At 32.5% G+C, this 22,526-nt stretch overlaps 1 protein-coding gene across 1 annotated transcript in view; it reads left to right on the plus strand.

The window, feature by feature from the left end:
* Positions 1 to 1,126: 1,126 nt before the first annotated feature.
* The window catches only part of LOC148942628 (uncharacterized), a 31,161-nt gene continuing 9,761 nt past the window's right edge, over positions 1,127 to 22,526 (plus strand). The window contains exons 1-5 of the mRNA XM_089101983.1: positions 1,127 to 1,178; positions 3,616 to 3,815; positions 6,726 to 6,842; positions 8,336 to 8,427; positions 19,265 to 19,475. Coding sequence (XP_088958109.1) covers positions 3,740 to 3,815; positions 6,726 to 6,842; positions 8,336 to 8,427; positions 19,265 to 19,475 — 496 coding nt within the window. The 5' untranslated portion in view covers positions 1,127 to 1,178; positions 3,616 to 3,739. The remainder of the gene's footprint in view (positions 1,179 to 3,615; positions 3,816 to 6,725; positions 6,843 to 8,335; positions 8,428 to 19,264; positions 19,476 to 22,526) is intronic.

Below are 22,526 nucleotides of genomic sequence, written 5' to 3' on the forward strand. Positions count from 1 at the left end.
ACACGGGTGAAGGGACCAGAATAATAATCGTGAGGAGAGTAGAAGGTGAACACGTTTGAGGATAAAAGGTGGCATGATGAAGACAATTCTCAAATACTTAAGAACTTTTTTACACACCGAATGAAACAAAATTTAAATGGTAAGAATTCCTGGGAAAAAGATCAATTCCTTCAATATATCATGCGGGCACTTGCGTCTTATAGCCACCACACTCAAGTTCTGTCGAGAGGTGAAGTTTGGTTAATATTAATGAAATAAAACAAAATATGATGCAAATATAATACTTGATCAACAACATTATGAAAACTACAAAAAATAATTATACAAGAGGGACAGCCCAGACCGCATTATATCAAATACGTAACTTAAATAAACCTAACCAGAATATTAACCAAATATCTAATTAAAATATAGCTGCAATTTAGTTTCCCACCGAGCCGAAGCTAATATAGTCTGGTATAAAAACCATGAAGACTTGTTATTTTCTCATGTTCGCGATACAAGATCTTGAGTGTGGTGGATATCAGACAAAAGTACCATCATGCATTAGGTATTAAACATTGATACCCCACAGTAACTCCAAAACCAAAAATAGCTAAAGAAGAGAAAATTAAACTCACGATCCGGCTTCAAAACAATTCTCGTTCTCTATAAGTTCAATTTCAAAACCCAAAATCCAACTGAACGTTCCGTTAAACAACTTAAAGTATAATTCTTGGCCAATCTTGTCAAGATTGTCTTGACCACGAATGATATAAATGTAAGAATCCTATAGCATTCGGAATATTGAATTTGAAAAACTGCATTCGAAATGGTTTAATCTAAATATAGGAAAATGATACTTTTGTGAACACGTGAAGAACCGTCTACACTTAAATTGTATCTGTCTGGTGTTTATGCGAAGTAACACAGGAGACGAACATTAACGAACAAGAGAGTAGTGATAATATATGCTACGTAAAGTAGTATTTGCTAGGGATAGTCATTAGGGGTGTTACCGCGATTGGATGATTTTCGGGAAAATTTCGAGGATTCGGGGAACAAAATTTTTTTTCGGGGAGACACAAATATTTTCAGGGAGATCCTCGAAAATTTGGGGGTAGTAGAAGCCCTGACTAGATGACTCTTGCAGCGGAGTTTTTAAATCTTAAGACCTACTGTAAAGTTACATGTTAGAGGTAGATTACGTACTATTTGTTTAATAATTATTTTTTCTAATGGACTACTCCAAGGCAGTATAATTTGGTGTAATACGCGATGAAATTGTATATCCACCACACAGTTGATATAAAATAGCGTCGCTTAGTTTAAATTTAAAGAAAAACTCCATAGCCAGACACTCTATAGGCTAGGCCTATAGAATTTTTTTTCCTTCCAACTAGGTGGCTAATCTAAGAACTCAAACCATAGAAAGGTAAGAAAATTTTTCGTTATTCATGTTATTGACTTATGAATAATATAAACATAGGCTACCATTCAATGCCTTTTTTATGCTCTTTCCAAATATAATAGGCTAATCATTTTTGCCGGAAATGAATTTTACCCCCCCCCCACCCCTATATAAATCACTTTAGGGTACATATTTGCACATTAGGGGGGGGGGGCAGGTAAAGTTTAAACTTGCCTCTCATTTACAACAGAAATCAAATTTACCCCCCCCCCCTAATGTATAAATATATACCCTGAATTGGTATATGTAGGGCTGGGGGGTAAAATTCATTTCAAACAAAAATGATTATTATATTTAAAAAAAGGCATTGAGTGGTATGTTTACTTTATTTGTAAGTCAATAATATGAATAATGAAAAATTTACCAAAAGGTGAAGGACACTACTAATAAGAACTGAAAGGTCAGCAGCAAAATCAAAATCTTTTCAACTTGCTAAAATAAAAAATTCAGTCAGTTAAAAGTTGAATTGAAATTAAAACTTATTAAGTTCCTGACTTAATATTGTATCAACAATCTTTGATTTATACATACTTAGAATATTATTTGGTAAGTGATTAAAAAGGTCTTTACTATAGTTTTATTTGAAAAAGAAAACATGTAACATAGTTGTTTTGTTTTTTAACATAAAACTGAGCTAGATAGTAGAGTTGTATCAAGAATCAGGAGAGGATCTGACTCAAGAGCCAAAAAATTGTTGACATGCTGTCAAGAAGAACTGACTTTTTAGAAGATTTAAGAGAAGAACAAAATTTGATTTTTTGGGGATTGGTGTAAACTCAATTTTCATTTGTAGAAAATTGAGAATTTCCATCAAATTATAGGGATATTAGAAGCACCAAGGAAACCACCTTCTAGTACCTTCAAAATCTGTTGAAAACTTTGGATTTTGCAATAAAAACTTAGCATTCTAATGTAGTGGTTATATAGCACAAAAATAAGATAAATAGTGCCAGTAAAAAGTAGATTACTGGTAACAGGTGCAATACAATATCAGTATTTCAGAGTCTAAATTCTGTCCTGGAAACCTGTTTTTAAACTTTCATTCTCTATTTAATAGGCTTATAAAATTGCATAGAAGACAGGTTTATTGTTACCTCTCCTAGCTTCAGGGGAAAAAATTTTTTCTTTCAATTCTGGTTGGCTCTGCTTATCAAAGCAGGTTTTAAGAATTAAGGTCTGGAAAGTAGTTTTTAGTACCCTTTTCAACTCTTCTTACTCTAGAACACTAATTTCTCAGTAATTTTGGGTGTAAATTTATCAAAAACAGCAAATCAATATTTTATGAAGGACAGTCACAAGATTTTGGGAAATGTATTTTTGCAAATGTATGGACTGTGTCTTATTATTTGCATGTATATAGGTGTTGCATAATAAGATCAAGGCCTCATTTGGATTGTTGTTTATAAAAACCATTTATGCTTAGTGTTGCCACATGACTTTTAAAACTGTAAAAATGAATAAAAAGGTTTTCTCTGTCTGTTCTGAGATTGAATGTATATAAGTAGCAGATGAAATTCTACCTGTGTAGAGACCAAGATAAGCTTGTCAGTCAACTTGTAGTCTCCTAGGGGAAGTCCCAGTTGACCATTTAAGCATCCCCTGCTGATTAATTAAAAAAATGAGTTGGTAGCATCTTTTATCCAATTTTTTGAAGTTCCTGGTGTGCCAACAGTCAACAGCTTTGATATTTTTAACACCAAACCTGAGTCCTACAGGATGGAATAATTGAGCCATCTCTTGAAAGCAGGAGGAAATTAACATTAACTTGTCAAAATTATGTGTCAATGTAAAAAATTGACTGACCCTGTGCAATTTTTATGTGACAACACACACTAGAATTATTTATGTTTGATGAGATTAATGCTAAACTTATGTTACACAGAAATATGTAACATTTCTTGCAACATCTACAAATTATGCAATTTGCAATGGCAAGGTTTTCTTGTTATAAACAGTAAGAATAGTTATATCTTCTATTAGAATTTTTTTGATAATATCTGTGGTACTATAGTTCTATCCTTTCTATGAAAATAAGTAATTATAGCTAACATTGCAATCATAGGAATATCATTTTAAGAAACTTCATGGGATAAGTTGTACAAATTGTTTTGATTTTTGTCTGTAACAAGTTCTAATGAAAACTAAGCATATATTTGTATTTATAGGACTGTTGGTAACCAAAAGTCCAGCTTATGTGGAATGTAAAAGGCGTTTTTGGGATCTGATATACTCAATTTGGATAAAAATCACTTCTTAAGAAGAATATTAGAAGTTGAAAAGCATTTTTACATGCTTAGAAAAATTATCCAAATTATAGATAAGCCTCTGGTTCTGAAGATAATGAAGGAACAGAAAATAAGCCAATGTAAGATATGTATCATCTTTTTGATAATTTCAAATCAAGCTGTATATATGTGTGTAGGCTAGGATTGTTAGAAGAGTATTTGGTACAAAAGACACACTAAAAATGCCAAAACAGAAGAAGAGTAAAATAGATTTTTATTTTGTCCTCCTTTCTCCAAGACTGGTATGAAGTATACCCCCCCACTTATAAGTTAGAATAGGACTGGGGAGACATAAGGATTTGAGATTTATTCTTATTCCAAACTGACATGTTTTTTTTCTAATTGTTACTCCAATTCAAATTTTTGTCTTTATTAAAGAATATGTTGTTGTTGCTGTATGACTTATTGGCTCTATTTTGGAATCTATATGAACTTCTGTTTAGTAAGTTTGACTTACTATGTTTACCCTAAGGGTTAATCTGCATTTACTATTCATTATAATGAACAGTTTGACTGTGTCCATAGTGTGATACTAGGTTAAAAGGCTGTACATTTCCTCAAATTAAGGTCTCAGAAATGAGCGTAGGGAGGGGAGGGGCAGCTACCCCCCCCAGCCCCCCTTAGACCTTCAAATTTACATTAGATATGGCTGAAAAAGCAGAGGGTTGGAAAAGCAGTTGATAAAAGGTCCTCCATCACACTATCGACCGCCCCCCCCCCTAGACAATATACTGCCTACGCCCATGGTCTCAGAACAAATAAGCCTAAAAAGTACAAAGCAGAAAGTTTAACATAAAGCTTATGTCCTTTATAACACAGTGATCAAACAGAAAAATTATAGTGTTTTTGCCTTAATTTACCAAAAAGGATTCTTTGAATCACTTTAGGGGAATCCCCCTTGTATTTGCAAGTGCATACCTGTTGCTGCTAATGAAAAGTTGTTACAATGCAAAGCTGCTGTGATATGGATACATTGGAAAAAGCTTTTTCTTGATCTCAACCTTTTTTTAAGCTTCTGCTTAAGCTAGCATATAAGAAATCCCCATCAGCATGTGAAGTCGTTTTATGATTTTATCACAGTTAAATCTGGGATGCCTTTTTATTTCTCTTACCCCTTATAGCTTATTCTAATATTTTTTGTTTTGTAAGAACTCTGCTAAGAATATATCCAAGTCCCTATCTAAAAGAACAGTTCAGGGCACTCTTTCATGTTACCTATACAAAGAATAAAAAGAATAACAGAATAATAATTGCTAGAATTGACTTTAAAGTTATGTCCAAGCCCTTGTCTAAAAGAGCAGTTCAAAATACTCTCTGGATACCTCATAATGAGTGGGAACAAGCCACTTAATAATAAAAGTAAAGGGCAGTTAAATAGTTTTACTACCATATCCATATACCTCATGTTGTTTTCTGCTATGTGGAATTGTATCTTCAGATGGTTTGTTTTTTGCTGGAATTATTGACGTAAATCCTTTGCAAAGATCTGAGATGTTCCTTTAATGCTTGATCTTACATTACTTCTTATAGGTGGAGCTTTGTATCTGCTCTTCAAAATGCTGCTTACCATCACACCTGTTACAGGGGGGATAAGGGGGAAATACTTTCCTCCTCATGACTGGCTTGAAGGACCCTCATTAGAAAAAACTTAGAGATCCCCTACCCTCAGTGTCAAACCAGTGTGCACTTGTGTTTATCATCACAAGACACAAGAATGTATGTATATGTAAACACAATATAAACATAAATATATAAACACAAGAATGTGTTCATCATTTTTCTGCAGGATGCTATTTTGATACTCATAATTATCTCTCTTAAAATAAAAGATAAAATTCAACTTCAAATGAATATTATAAGACAATTTGACATAGCTCCCATCAGGGCCACATTCAGGATTTCTGCCCAGGTATTCTTGTCTTACATTAAAGAAGGGCGTGAGGTCTTTGCTCAAGACCCTTAATCTGCTGCTGATGAACTAGGTGTTCACTAGTCACATTGTTGAAGCTTTAAGGGGCATTGTATAAATTGGCTATATTTTATTGTGTATACAACTATAAAAGTGTGTGATGGATTATTGAATAGGTAATCTGTAGATCCATACACCCTGTTTAATGAGAGTATTGGGTCATCAACTTTAGCAAAGTGGTCTCTTGACACCACCAAACTTGTTGTGGCATTCCAGGAATGGTGACTGTTGAATAAAATATAGCTATGAAACTGACTGAGCTTTAAGTTCCTGTGTTGCCCTCAGGCGGCCTTGTGCTGCGATGGGTTTTTTCTTTATTTATTTCAGATGTTTTAGCCAAGGCATAGGGAGGCTGCAGTTTGAAAAGGTTTTGAAGAAGAGGAGTGTAAGTTTTAGAATTAAGATTAGGATACTAGAAGCCACAGTAAGTGCAGTTGTTAAGTGTGACTATAAAACGTGAGTACTTCTAGGAGTTGAGGAAAATTTGCTAAGTGTTTTCTTGGGAATCATCTAAAGATAGTTTTAGGGATGTTTTAGCTATTGTTCAATAAATAATGAGCTACGCAAAAAAAATGGTTTGATTCCACTGCTTACTACTACAACTAATGAAAATTCAAGATGGTTATTATTTTCAAATATATTTATTGAAAACACGCTTTTCTCCCAAGGGGGGGGAATTTTCACCTTCGGTGGAAATTTAACAAAATTCCTGTTTTCTGTGGAAAATTTGGCATAAATCAGGTAGCGATTCGGTAAAATCTATGAACCCCCCCCCCCCCCCGTGAAAGGAGCTTCGTGTTGCTCCTGGCTATACTTGCGCACTATTTGTTGATTTCCCCCTTGAAAGTGGTCTCAATATGGTCAAGACTGAATATCATCTCTGATTTGTGCCTCACCCACCAAAAACTGATCTATAAATTCACTCTTTTCGTTTTTTTTTTCCATGCCCTTTCCCCGACCTAAAGTTAGGAACTGTGCGTACCCATGTCTTGTGTGACTCTTTACATTCATTCTATTTTAGATTCAGCGGTTGAAACTTCAGCACTTTTTAGTGGGACTGTTGATAGGTACAAAGGTGTGACTGTGATATCTTCAGAAGTAGATCACAATGTTGTAGACATAGAAGCAAAGTTGAAAGGTTAGTATTCATAAATCAATAACTAGTATGGTAATAAATAAAGCCTTTATTTCAGATCAATAGCGTTAGTATAGCGCTAAATTACCAAGGAAAGGGAAAATGATGCTGTTTAATTTTTGTGAGTAAAATGATTTGTTGCTTTTTTTCGATTTTTTAAAAGTGAAAATACAAAAAGAAGTATTGATGAAAATACCCCCAAGAAGATATTTTTCAAAATGGGGGGGGGGGCAATCAAGAAATGTTTTTTGGTTGTAAGAGTCAATTTGATTTTGAAAAAAAATCTAATAATATACTAGACTTGATTTTTGACTTGATGTTCAATTGTTACAATCATATTGTTCATATCAAAATAAAATCATTTTTGCCGCCTATAATCTAGTCCTACTTTAGGGTATTCCAGAAAATATTTTTACTTTTGCTCTCATTGCTAATCTTTAAAAGTTTTCCGTTTTTGGTCAGTTTGTAGCTCATTGTGATCAAAGCTTGGTTATTGAGCTTAAAAATTCAGCCTGTCCTTTTCTATTTTGACATTAAGTCGTCCCAAATACTAGGATTATCATTTAAAGTGTTTATTTTCTTGGGATTTAAAATTGTTGTTGGTTTAACCTCGTTCGGGTTCGAAACCTTGATAAGTCAGCAGAGAAAGGAAGAAGACTATATCCATCGACAATTTAGCCTTAGACTTATCTCGCCTAGTTATAATTTCAGTTCAGAGATTACATTTCTGTTAGAGAAAAAGGTCTTCCTTTGTATGGTTCGATTTTGTTTTCAAGAAAGGCACATTTGAAAGCAAATTGATTCGTTATTGTAACTAATCAACATCCTGAACTAAGTTCCTTTGACCCATTTTTAAAGTAACTTCAACTATCTTTTGACGATTTTTCTTATCAGTAATTAGCATATTGTCCGTTTTGAATTCAGTACATAATATCACTGCACGAGTTAGTAAAACCGCTGCATTTACCGACCGTGATTAAGATTTCGGTATATATCATGTCACTATTTTAATGCTCTTTATTAAACCAAATGGAAAATTGTGGCACCATCTGCAAAACCATGGCAAGAGTAAAACTGCTGCGTTTACCGACAAAGTTCGAGATTTCTGTAGATGACATGTCAGTATTTTCTTGGTCTTTATTTAACAGAACAATTTTTTTTTTGGCGGCGTCAGAGATTGTGACCAACTTATTCTTTTTTGCCGAGTGCCCCAAAAAAACTTGGGGGTGGGGTGTAAATTAAGCAATTAAGTAAGTAATTTGCACTAAATAATTATTGATTAATTATGTCATTGAAATTTTAATTTGTTTCTATGGAAACAATCAAATAATTGATTTAATCAAGTTTTTGGCTATTAGTAATCACTTAATTATTGATTAGGCTAGTAATCAGTAACCAAATAAGTAGCTGAGTAATTTCATAGTCTTTGATTTAGTATTTTATCCAGTTAAATAATACAGAGAAATTAGTTTAATGAAGCTAATAAATGCTTTTAGCTTCACTTGAAGAGTGGGACGCGACTGGAATACGAGCTGTTTGGTTCAAAGTTAAATTAGAACAATCTCAAATGATTCCTCATCTTGTCAATGTAAGTTTTTCTTCACCTTCTTTGTTTCAATATCTGTTCTCGGTCTTGTCAACCGCTATATTTACTGGTTATTTTTAATACTCAAAGAATATTTGGAAGAGAATAAGGAAGAAGAGAAAGCACCTGCCAGGAGTGCAGAAGAAAATATTACCATGTCCAAAAAAAGATGATTAATATGACATTGTTATAAATTATTGATATGTAAGGACTCACCAACTGGCCAAAACCCTATTTCACCCCCCCCCCCCAAACAAAAACAACAACAAACTAATCAACGGTTTGGGGACTAGGAGCAAAATTATCCCACCCTTATACTATAATGACTTCAATAACCATTCGTATTTCAGACCTTTTGATTCGAAGAAGATGTGTTTGGTCACTTTGGGGATTAACTTCGAAATTACTTCCTTCGTTTTTTTTTACATCCCACCACTCTGTGCCAATTCTGTTCCGCCTTCTCAAGGTTCCATTTCCCTGTAGCAACTTCCCAGCAACTCTAAGAGATGAGAATTCCCAGCAACTCTGAGCTCATAACTAATCTTTGATTCACCAGCCTTAGGTGCTTCATCTGCCAACTCATTATCTGCAATAATTCTGCTAAAGCCTCTAGAAAAGGACACTCGGGCCCACCTAGAGAGTGTCTTGAGGGAAGATGGTACTCTCACAAACAGTCCAGAGGAAACATTGAACTGCATGCTTCAGGTATACGTAAGAACCCAGTAGGTACTACCTCTAAACTAAAGACGTGCTGTCGTATGGGGTCAAATCGACCCAAATGCAGATACATATGACCCCTTTGAAAAGGGTGCAAAAGATTGCCTTCCTCATAATCACATCAACGTACTACAGGACTGCCATGGTACTCATGGAACTATGTTTAGGACATCAACCTATGGAGAATTTTCAGGAGGAAGAAGCAATAAAAAGTGCTGTCAGGCTGAAATTTGCTAACCCATAATTTCAAGATATAGCAGTTATAGAGTAGCAAAACGAAAAGCAACGTGGACGCATGCAACTCACTACTGCTTGACTGTAGGCAGTTCCAGATGCTCAAGGATAATATTATTCCAATGATAAAACCAACAAGGGAATTTTTATTATCACAAAGAAAAGGAATTAAATGGAGCAGGAAATCTTACTGATAAGTGAAAATAACGTAAAAATCTGCTGTACAGATGATGAAAATGAAGTTATGATGTATCAAAATGCCAATCTGTTCATCTTAATGAACGGATTGCAAGTTATCACTTGGGGAATTCGCAACGGTCTTCCAGGCTGGAACTAGAAGACTTTGGAACTAGAAGACTGGAATGATTAAATAGTACAGACTGGAACATTTGTATCATATATGATAACCAAGCATGTCTTAAGGCTCTTGGGAATATTAAGAGATGACACAAAAGTAAATTTGAGATCTGTAAAGCCTTAACCAGACTAGCATCCGATGGTAACCATTTTACACTGATGTTGGTACTGGGGCTTTTCTTTTCTTTTTACTTTCCTTTTTATTATCCTGATCGCAAAAAAAACTGTTCGATATCGTCCACTAGACGTACATCAGAAGGATTTTTTTGTCCTAAGTACCTTTAAATGGTTGTTTTTCTTGTTTTAATTTCCCCTGGACTTGGACTGGTAATCTCTTCTGCTAAGAGTGACCAATCAGGGATTAAATTGGATTGTGGCTGGTGACATCAATGCCAATCTTCTGTCCCAATCTGAAAGAAGTGACCTGTTTTTTGATGCTTTGCCTAGTGGCTATCAGCTACTCAATAAAGATAAACAGTTTACTTACATTCATAACCGTTATGGTTCTATATCAAACCTTGATCATATTATAGTTTCAAGTGAATCACTCGTGATTCCTCCTGTCATTGTTTTAGATGATAAAATTGAGGATGATCACTTGCCTTTAACTTGTGACATTGAGTCGTCTGCTCTACTGGCTTATAACCATTTTTCTTACCAAAATAAATGGTTTGATAAGCCAAATTGGAAACGAGTAAATTCTTAAGATTTTTTGTATATTCTTTGCTCGTTATTATCAAGGCTGAAAGTGCCTTTTCACCTTTTACAAACCTCTGGTAAGGTCATCGACAGCTAAGATCGATTTAAATTGTTACTATTACCAGATTGTACATTGTTTGAAGGCAGCTGCTTCAGTTTCAATTCCCATTGAATGTGTTAGATTTGGCACCAGAAAACCATTATGGAATGTGTGCCCAGAAATGAGAAAAGCTAAACAACGCCCGAAGTTTTGGCTTCGCCTTTGAATTGCTTGTGATCGGCCCAAGTCTGTTAAGTATTTAAAATTAAGCAAAATTCGAAACGTCGGTTTAGATCTTCTTTGCGTCAAGCCCGCCTGAATGATTTGGATGGCACCTCGGATTTGATGTCTTGGTACAGTGTAATTATTAGCAGCAAATGTGTGCCTGCTACCGTTTCGATTATCAAAATCACTGATTTTGTTGTGCATTTTACTCGTGTTTTTTCTACATTTAATTATTCTATCCAGTCCATGTTTTCTTCCTCATTGCATAATACTGTTCCTCGAGCTCTTCGACAAGTCCATATATTGTCAATATCTAGAGGTGATATCTATTGGGCTTTTAAGAGTGTTAAGAAATCAAGGGCTCCTGATATGGATGGTCTGTGTTGCAATCACTTCACCATTAAGAGTCCATTATTGTTAACACACATTCAGCTTCTATTCAAGATGTGTTTAGCCCAGTCGTTAGTTCCAGATAGTTTTCTTTCGGGAATTGTAAAATCAGTTCTAAAAAAAAGAAAGGACGCAGATCAGTGTTCCAGTTATCGACCAATTACAGTGTCCTGCTTCATGAGCAAGCTGTTTGAGTATGATGTATTGCCTGAAGTTTTGACTAAATGGGATTTTTCTGATTATCAAGTTGGGTTCAGAGCCCGGTTTGGTTTGTATCAATCCCATCATATACTTGGTCAGTTGCTAGTCTCGGCAAAAATGCAAAAAAGGTCACATTATTTTTGCTCGGTTGATATCTCGGGCGCTTTTGACAACATTGTACATTCGCAAGCGCTTTACTGCTTAGCTAAAGCAGGAGTTAATTCTTCCATTGTAAAAGTTCTACAATATTGGTATTCCAATTCGTTGGTTCGGTTAAAATGGATGTCTGATATATCGAACCTATCTCAGTAAAGAAGGGAGTCAGGCAAGGTGGTGTGCTGTCTCCATATATTTTTAAAACTGTGCTTGCGGACTGTTTGCGAATGCTGTCTCCTACTGTGTTTTTAGAAAATACAGCTGTTAGTCACATTGCCTATGCTGATGATGTTCTGCTAGTTAGTCATACTTGGTCAGGCCTCACAAAAAATCTAAATGTTCTGATTAATGCTTTGAGTATGATTGGGCTTCTTGTAAATGCTTCAAAATGTGAGTTTCTGTGTTTTAACACTTCTAACCCTGCTCCTCCTTTACATGTGGGTACAATGCTACTCAACTGTGTCTCGAAGTTGAAATGGCTTGGGATTATTTTTTCTGATACACTTTCGACTACATGCTCGTCTCTGGTTGCTAGTGCTCTGCAGTGTATTCGCTTCTTATATGGTAAAATCTCGCCGAATAGAGGGAGGTACAGCCGCCGAGGCTTTGTAAACTTTACTATAGTTTTTGTTCTCCTGCAATTCTTTTTCTTTCCCGTTTGCAGCCTTTAATGCGCAAAAAGACCGTCTTCAGCTAAGGAGAGGCTATTTTAAATATTGTAAATTCCTGCTATATTTACCAAGGTGGTACAGAAATCACAAGATTATTTCTCATTTTGGACTTATCGACCCTCTAGTGCTGCTTGACAACACCTGAGGACCAATACTCCAAGGAAGATATTTGCCAGTGACCCCCTCACTTATTTTTTTCCATATTAGAGATTTATAAATATTGTTATGTTATTTATGTTATGTTTTTCTTATTGTTTCCTAGCGGATAATATTATTTTGTTTTTGCTTTTTTACTCCGCATTTATTTTATAATGCGGGTTATACATAAACTTACTGACTTACTTAATAATACATTAGTTTTCAAAATATATAAGAAAACAGATGATTTTAATTTTGAAATAGTTGATTTCCCATTTCCTAAAAGTAATATACATTCAAATATAACATATTCAGCATATTTTTACCAACTATTTTGATATGCGAGAATTTGAACTAATTAAATCGATTTTAAAAAGAGATGTCAAATACTGAGCGACAAGTTAATCGTAAGAGGTTTTTCCGCCAATAAACTTGCTTGGCAATTTAAAAAGCTTAGTTTTCAATATAATCTACTTTAAATAAGTATAATAAAAATTATCAAGACATTTTGAATGATATTTTGAGGTATCTTGTTGGATGAATTTTTTTTTGTCTTCTCTCTTTATGTTTTTTTTATTTTAAGGTTTGTTTCGACACATGTAGGTCCTTGTTTACTTAAAAGGTTTGGAAATCAGTTCTTAGAATTTAAATTTGAAAGTGAAAAGTTTTTGGCTGACTGTTATGGTTATGCAATTAGGAGAGTTAGACTGGCGGAAGGATATTCTTTCAGAGTTGGGCTGTTTTTTGTTTGATTCAGTGCTAGGTGAATGATGGTTAAGGACGCTTGGAGAATTTTTGGGTATATGTTTATATTTTTGGGTATTGTTTGATTCATAGATATTCCACAGGTGTCACTGCATGGGGGTATGGCATACGTTCTATGGGACGGCGTGCTCATTTTGCCTGGGTAATGAAATTGAAGTGCCGAAACCTATATAGGTAATGAGTTTTCATCTGAGGAGCCCTGATATGTGGTGATTACTTGGGGAATATTATATTTTGTATATTTAAGGTGCTATGGCTTGGTGTTGGGACAATGATTTATGCTTATCAATGCTGATTTGGCTCTATTTTGGACTTGATTTTCAGATTATCAAGTTGGATGTACTGTTTTGTCCTAGGTGATTGGATGGATGAGTAATGAGCACCTTGTTCAAGTGCTCATTTATCTCAGTTACTAAATTAGGAACACATTAGATATATATATATATATATATATATATATATATATATATATATATATATATATATATATATATATATTATTTTTTATATTTTTTTATATATATATATATATATATATATATATATATATATATATATATATATATATATATATATATATATATATATATATATATATATATATATATATATATATATATATATATATATATATATATATATATATATATATATATATATATATATATATATATATATATATATATATATATATATATATATATATATATATATATATATATATATATATATATATATATATATATATATATATATATATATATATATATATATATATATATATATATATATATATATATATATATATATATATATATATATATATATATATATATATATATATATATATGTATATATATACTGTCTTCCTAATTTAGTAACTGAGATAAATGAGCACTTGAACAAGGTCCATCCTTACTCATCCATCCAATCACCTAGGACAAAACAGTATATCCAACTTGATAATCCGAAAATCAAGTCCAAATTATGGTATGTAATACCATAAAGATCTTATGGTAGAGGCTCCACTGTGCCGGGTAAAGAAAGTAAAGCCTCGAAACCTGTTAAGGCAGGTGGTATTTCTTCTGATGAGGCCTAATGAAAAGTACTACTTGGAAATATTTTGCTAGATTTAAGGTGCTTTTGCTTGTAAATTTACAACGACTTACATTTATTGACGACGACTTTTCATTGATTTGGACATTTATATTTGGTTGATGCTTCGGTTATACTGTTTGGTCCTAGGTAGTTGGATAGATGAGTAAGGTCAAAACCTCGTTCAAGTGCATATTTATCTCAATTGCTGGATTAGGATGACAGTCTTTTTCTTCTTCTTCTCTCTCTCTCTCATTTATTTTTTTTGTCAAGTAATTACCTCTAAAGCATTATATGAATCCAGGTTGGATCTAGTGCTGGTGGAGGAATCATCAAAAATTCCTCCCTGACGGACCTTAACCGTTGTCCAGGTTTTACTTGATATTGATGATTATTTGGCTAATTTATTACTTTTTAAAATGGTAGTATTAAGCAAAGGCTCTATTTAGGGTTGTGTTTTTTGAAGGTATGGTTCCTTTTTTTTCTTTTTTTTTTTTTTTTTTCTTCTTTTTTTTTAATTAGTTAGAATAACCTTAATACTTGTGGACTTTTGGCTTGACTTCGGGAGATGTTTTGGACTTTGTATTGTTTGTCGTTTTGGTTTTATTTGATTTCTGATTTTATATTGAATAATAATGGTAATGATAATATTCAAAGGGGTCTGCCGAATATTAGTAAGTATAATGGTCGTTTTTTATTTTTCAAGATCACTTCATCCCTCGAAGTTATTTTAAAAGCACTTTATATAAAAAAAAGTTTCAATGTTTATTAATTGGACATGTAAATTGTAAAACAACTAATATTATCTATTTACTAGAATGTAAAAATTGTCATTTACAATATGAGGGGGAAACAATTAATAATATATATAACAGGTTTTCGGGACATAAAACTACAATTACCAAGGAAAAAACAAAAACTTATCTCCTTCTTCATTACAATAATGGCAATAGCCCTGTATTTAAACTAAATGTTATAATTTAAGAAAAGTTGAATCAAAAAAGCTTTACCAAAATAGAGGAACATAATAAATTACGCAGACGAGAAGATTATTGGATCCATGCTCTGGGTAGCGCTTATCCTTTTGGGCTAAACGATCCAGTTGCGAAATACGGAGACATATCCAATGTAGTTGCTAACTGTATTAATGGGTTAACTGAGCACCCTTCTTTTAATTGCCCCACGAAACGTAAAAACCGATCAAGAGGACATAGGAAAAATAATAAAAAGAATTATTTAGATTTAAATGCATTATTAATCGATTTATGTCCGATTTTTGAGACTAATGGAATGGCTAGTTTAATAAAATATTTAAATAAGTTATTAAGGAATAATTTAATAGAAGTATTCTGGATTGCAAAAAATAATACAACTTGTAATTCGAAAACTAAATTAGTTCATGATGCAGTTTGCATTTTAGCCAAATCAAAATTTATTTCAAAGTATAATAAAGCTGATAAAAATGTTAATAAGGATAAGAGATTACATTCGTTTGTTCGTTTTAGTACTAAACAAATCGAAGATACTAATCTACCCGGAATCTTAAACCAGTGGAGAGTGAAGAATACCCTTCCATCTAATTTGGTGCATAAAGATAGGCCAATTTTAACATATAAATTTTCAAAAACTATTGGTCAAATAATTTTTAACCATTACTTAATACTTGAAAAACTTGAGAGGGAGATTAATTGGAAACCGGTTTGTAGTTGCGAGCAAGTTTTACCGTATGTGGATCAAACTTACGAACATGTTGTAACGGGGGAATTTTCTAGTATAAAATATTTTGATTTTTAATATATAATGAAAATGGGGGCTAAATTCCGTCTTTCTCAGCGCATCAGCTTAGCAGATATTCATAGAGGATTAGAGAACCATTAAAATCTATTTACTTATATATGTTGCAAGAAGTAGCAAGTTACCAAAAATAGGTTTCAGAATTGGATAGATTTGATTTTGACTATTACACGAAATAGCATGTTTTGAATATATTCAAAAAATTCGGTGAAAAATTCAATGTTTTATAATAACAGTATAAAACAAGAATTAACTAACAGGAAAAATTATTCTTTGATTGTACCTGTTGCTAAAGATAGCAATAATATGGCCAAAATTTGTCGGGAACTGCACTCTGATATCTTACTAAAAGGTTTACAAACAAAAAATAAATGCGAAAAGGAATACCCACAGGAGAGGGGTTTAATTGAAAAAATCGAACACATCATTTTGAAAAAATTCAATTTAAAAATAAATGATAATGATAAAAATTTTTCTTTCTTAGTTTGGACGGTCAATTTCAATAAGAATCCGTCCAAATCCAACTTTTTTGTTTGAGCCTTGAGGTGCCCAGACAGAATTGCGGCCACTGACCCGTCTTTAATTTTTAGAGATATTAAAAATAAATTTTGTGCATTGTGCTCCGGAATTAAAAATGTTTCTAATTTTAACCCAAATTTGAGTGTTAATGACACATTACAAGTGATAGATTCTTTGGCCTATGTTTCAGCTAAGAAAATCGAGTAATTGTACTTTACTACAATGTATGCAAATTTCGCACATATTTAGTATTCAAAAAATTGAAAATGGTCATAAAGGAATCTTTTCTTTGTCTAATATCGGATTTTTGAAAATTGATACTTTTAATAAAAAAGCCCGATGGATGAACTTCTTTAGAAGTACTATTAATTCAAGATTTTATAGCTTGGATATGGTATGTGATTTATTGGAATTTGTTATGTTTAATACTTTTATAAGATTTAATGGTAATTTATATAAACAAACTGTTGGCATTCCTATGCGTGGGAATGCGAGTCCATTCATAGCGGACTTGTTTTAAAGTCAATTAGAATACGAATATATGATAAATACAAATAGCCCCAGCAATGTAAAATATAACCTTTGATATAATAAAAGATATCTGGACGATCTCTTAGTAATAAATTGTGCAGAGTTTATTGAGATATCAAAAAATATTTATCTACAAGAGTTAATTCTGAAGCCTAGCTTGGGACAGGACACTGACTGTTTCTTAGATTTAACTATTAATATTTCAGATAATAATAAATTAGTTTTTAAAATGTATTATAAAACGGATGATTTTAATTTTGAAGTAATTAATTTTCCATTCCTTGAAAGTAATATATATTCAAATATTACTTATTCAGCTTATTATTCCCAATTTGCAGTAATTACACAGATTTTAAAAATAGATGTAAAAAGCTTAGCCAATTAGTTGAATTTTACAATACTTTTGGTCTACAAAAATAAACTAGCAAAACCAATTAGTTGAATTTTACAATACTTTTGGTCTACAATAATAAACTAGCAAAACCAATTAGTTGAATTTTACAATACTTTTGGTCTACAAAAATAAACTAGCAAAACCAATTAGTTGAATTTTACAATACTTTTGGTCTACAAAAATAAACTAGCAAAACCAATTAGTTGAATTTTACAATACTTTTGATCTACAAAAATAAACTAGCAAAACCAATTAGTTGAATTTTACAATACTTTTGATCTACAATAATAAACTAGCAAAACCAATTAGTTGAATTTTACAATACTGTTGGTCTACAATAATAAACTAGCAAAACCAATTAGTTGAATTTTACAATACTGTTGATCTACAATAATAAACTAGCAAAACCAATTAGTTGAATTTTACAATACTTTTGGTCTACAATAATAAACTAGCAAAACCAATTAGTTGAATTTTACAATACTTTTGGTCTACAAAAATAAACTAGCAAAACCAATTAGTTGAATTTTACAATACTTTTGGTCTACAAAAACCAATTTTAATTTTGAAGTAATTAATTTTCCATTCCTTGAAAGTAATATACATTCAAATATTACTTATTCAGCTTATTATTCCCAATTATTTAGGCATGCAAAAATTTGCGGTAATTACACATATTTTAAAAATAATTTTAAAAAGCTCAGCAAATAACTGATCTTTGGAGATTGTTCTGCCAAAAAAAATTAGTTGGCAATTAAAAAGGTTAAAATCTATACACTAAGAATTCTTAGGGAATAGTACATAAAAATATAAAGAAATACTGAATGATATTTTAATATAATTTCTCTTTCGCTTTTCTTTTTTGGAATTTTGAATTTGTACATTGTTTTCAAACCAGCTTGTAGAACTTTAAATTTGTAATTGGTTCTAGATACCAATAAAACACTTGTTTTGTAGGTCACGCCTGGTCCAGTTTTTGTTTGGTCCATAATGGCCTTTGCTCAGTGACCTCTGGGATGTTAATAAAGAATGAAAGAAACCGAATTTATATATATTTTTGAATAAATTTCTAGTATGCATGTATTTCACAAGTTTTACTTAACATAGGGATACCATAAAGATCTTATGGTAGAGGCTCCACTGTGCCAGGTAAAGAAAGTAAAGCCTCGAAACCCGTTAAGGCAGGTGGTATTTCTTCTGATGAGCCCTAATGAAAGGTACTACTTGGAAATATTTTGCTATATTTAAGGTGCTTTTGCTTGTAAATTTACAACGAATTACATTTATTGATGACGACTTTGCATGGATTTGAACATTTCTATTTGGTTGATGGTTCGGTTATACTGTTTGGTCCAACGTAGTTGGATAGATGAGTAAGGTCAAAACCTCGTTCAAGTGCACATTTGTCTCAATTGCTGTAATAGGATGACAGTCTTTTTCTTCTTCTTCTCTCTCTCTCTCATTTTTTTTGCCAAGTAATTACCTCTAAAACATTATATGCGCGTATATATATATATATATATATATATATATATATATATATATATATATATATATATATATATATATATATATATATATATATATATATATATATATATATATATATATATATATATATATATATATATATATATATATATATATGTATATATATATATATATATATATATATATATATATATATATATATATATATATATATATATATATATATATATATATATATATATATATATATATATATATATATATAGCTTCCACAACGCTTGGCTACAGGGTTGCTAGCTGTCTGTATAAAAAAGACCTTGCAACTGGAACATCGACAATTGTCGACACCCTATGCGCCATCAATGGCTCTGAAGGACCCTTATCCTTGGTTTCACATAAAGTATTAACATATGTTTATTTTAGTGCGGCTTCCATTATCACCATGCGCTGCCAGATACAGCGGTTTTGTTAAAATGGCTACCAAGTGAGGAAGAATGCCCTATTCCTCCATTTTGTCATACTATGATTGGTGTAGGTGGCATTGTTGTCGATGAAGAGGATAATATATTAACCGTACAAGAAAAATTTCAACAGAAAAAATATTGGAAGCTACCTGGAGGATACGTGGAGCCAGGTAAGTTTGCTTCAAGACTTTAGGCTGCCATAATACACCAATTATCACTATAGTGAGCGGTATTTATGCATCTTTTCTTTGTGAGAAGAACATGCTTCCGATTCGAAGGAAGAATTATGCTTCCGATTGGTTTTCTCGGAAACCATATTTATTTTGTATTTCCAAAATCTGGAAGTTATTTTCTTAAAAAAAGAAAAAAATCAGAAAAAATATCAGCATTTAAGATCAAGATTGAGGACATCCGAGATCACCCCCCCCCCCCAAAAAAAAATGGACAATTGGTGTTTAAATTGCACATTTTTCTCTTATATCAAATAAAAGGTAATAAATAAAAAATAACTGTAGTTGTTCTGCATTTTCAAATGTTTTATTTTTAGGGCGAGTGGGTGGTTGGTATAATTGTCCCCTCGATCTTGAAAACGCGTTTTTTATATATTTTTCATTGAAAATGAAATTTTGTTTCCGTACTTTCACACAAAAAAAAATCAATAGAAAAAACAACAAAATTGGCCCCTTAGATTTTAAAAAATACCCCCACGCATCGTGGTTACGATTCTGTGAATTGACGCCCATGAACCTCGTAAACTTAAGTCAATCTGTTGACATGCCCCCTCCTCAACACTTGACTCTTTACGCTAAGTTTGACTTTTTGTCCTAATTCTTTAAGAACGACTTGTGAAACAGAAGGGCCGTTTAATTAGAATAAGAAACTTTTTTAAAGTACCAAAAAACTTTAGCGCGAAGAGCGAGGTATTGGGTAGGGGGTAGCCCCCCCCCCCCCTCATATACGGAATAATTTATGTTCGTTTTAAGTTTTAATCTTGATCCTTGCTTTCAGTGGAAAAAATGTGTTTTTTTAATTTATACTAAAAGACGGCTTTTGTCACCTATTTTTACTTTATTAGTTTATTGTTTATTTTCTTTGACTATTATCTATTTTTATTATCTATCTATTATCTATTTGACTAAAAACAGAAAGGTTTAGTGGCTGATAAAAGTGAGATTTCAACCCAAGGGTGTATCCAGGAATTTTGTTGGCAGAGCGGCGGGGTTTCCAAAAAACACAAAAAATACAAAACGCATAAAAACATTGTGCATTTTGTTACTTTTTAATGAGTCGGACCAAATTTTAGAGGGGAGGGTTCAAGCTCGGTGCTCCCTCCCCTTGGATACGGCCTTGTTTCTACCCCATAACCCTTAACTAAATACCCTACATTGATTCGTCCTCTATTACCTCTGATTGTTTCAAGTTATTGCTAAAAGTATCTTTTCTAGCCATCTAAATCGACAATATTTATTCAAAATGGTTTACGCTCTTGAAAAGCTCAAGGAAGACATTGTACAAACATATTTGATTTCTTTTAAATGCCATTTTAGAGCCTAGGAACGAAAATATTCTGAACTATACACAGAAGAATAGAACAGAGAGATATACAAAGATAAAGAAAAGAAGAGGCACAGAGAGACAGACCAATTTCAGTGGGCCTTGGATACTCTACTTTGACTATTTTATATAAATGGCTTAATGCAACAAAACCCCCAATACAACAAAACAAACATTAAGCCCCAACGGAGAGCAGTACTTATGAAGTTGGATATCCTGACAAAAAGAAACTTAATAATCTCTTCTTAATTGTGATGACAAAATGGTTAATTACAAAAATAGATGTACAAAATATGATAAATGCAAAAAAATGCCGGGCAAGTGGGGTACGGGAGCCCACCTCAATATGTGTTGACATCTACATTATACTTTTTACATTTTCATTGCCTCCACCACTTTACCAATGAAATAAAAAAAAGTTTTTTTTTAACTGAAAGTAAGGAACGACATTAAAACTCAAAACGAACAGAAATTATTCTGTATATGAAAGGGGCTGTCCCCTCCTCAATTCAGGAATATTGGGTGTTGCTTACTATCGATTAAGTAGGCTGTTCTTTTTTTCTCAAGATATTTGGAGTTTTTTTGTGAAAATTGTTTTTGTGTCACCTTTTTCAGGATATAAAATAGATCAAAATTGGAGGTTTTGTTGCCAAAAATGCCACATTTTGGATCCATAGAAGAAGTATATCCTTTTGTTAAAGTTTCATGGCTCCCTAAACGTGGTATTTATACCCTCGGGGGTATGTAGAAGCCTTGAGGGGGGTGGAGGGTACGCAAAAAATATCAATAATTGCGGACTTAATAATTTTGGTTGGGTTGTCACGGTGGTTACATTCTTAACATTTTGTTTTAATAAACGTTTATGTCATAGCCCTTAAAACTTACGTTTATGTTAGATTTTGAATAATCAATAGATTGCTCTTTTTCTGAGCAATCTATTTTTCACTTAAAAAAATTCAACTGTTTCCGCTTTAGTTACACTATCATGAATATGGGCATTCTTTCGCGCTGCAATCAAGTAATAATAACTGAGAATAATTCAGTTATTAGGAAGAGAAAACACCGATTTTGTTCACTTACATAGTAAATAAGGAAAACATTTCCATTCGTGGACTTACCATTTGCAATGCTGGGAAAGCAAACAGATTTCACAGTCAATATCTAAGTGTCTTGTTAATTTTGAAGTGGGTAACTTGCCTAATCACATTGATCTAGAGTGGTTTACTAACAACAAACAAATTATTATTCTATACTTAATTCATATTGTTATTTAAATAACAGCAAGTAAAAAGTCCCACCACGTAACTGGATAATGTTATTTAATTGTCTTAATTGTAAATATTATTTCGAAATAATAAGGAAAGAATATAAAAGTATCGGTGAGAAGTGTTGTCTTTTTTCCAAAGCTCAGTACTTGTTGAGAGAGTATTTATTCTGTGCATTTATTAGGAACAAACATATAAATAAACTTAATGCAGCTTCAGATTTAAGGCTTTATCTGTCTTCATTTGGCCCAGCTTTTAAGAAGCTCGGCTCAAGTATCTGAGCTCAAGGATCTCACTGAGATCCTTCAGCTCACTTGAGATCCGTATAGCCATAATTTTCTTTTCATAAATTCTCATGCTAAACTGTTAAAAAAGATGTTCTGTTGCTTTGAATTTATGTTA

This window comes from Artemia sp. Qi Xiang Cuo, chromosome 16 (assembly GCF_049724085.1).
Source record: "Artemia sp. Qi Xiang Cuo chromosome 16, ASM4972408v1, whole genome shotgun sequence".
Lineage (NCBI taxonomy): Eukaryota > Metazoa > Arthropoda > Branchiopoda > Anostraca > Artemiidae > Artemia > Artemia sp. Qi Xiang Cuo.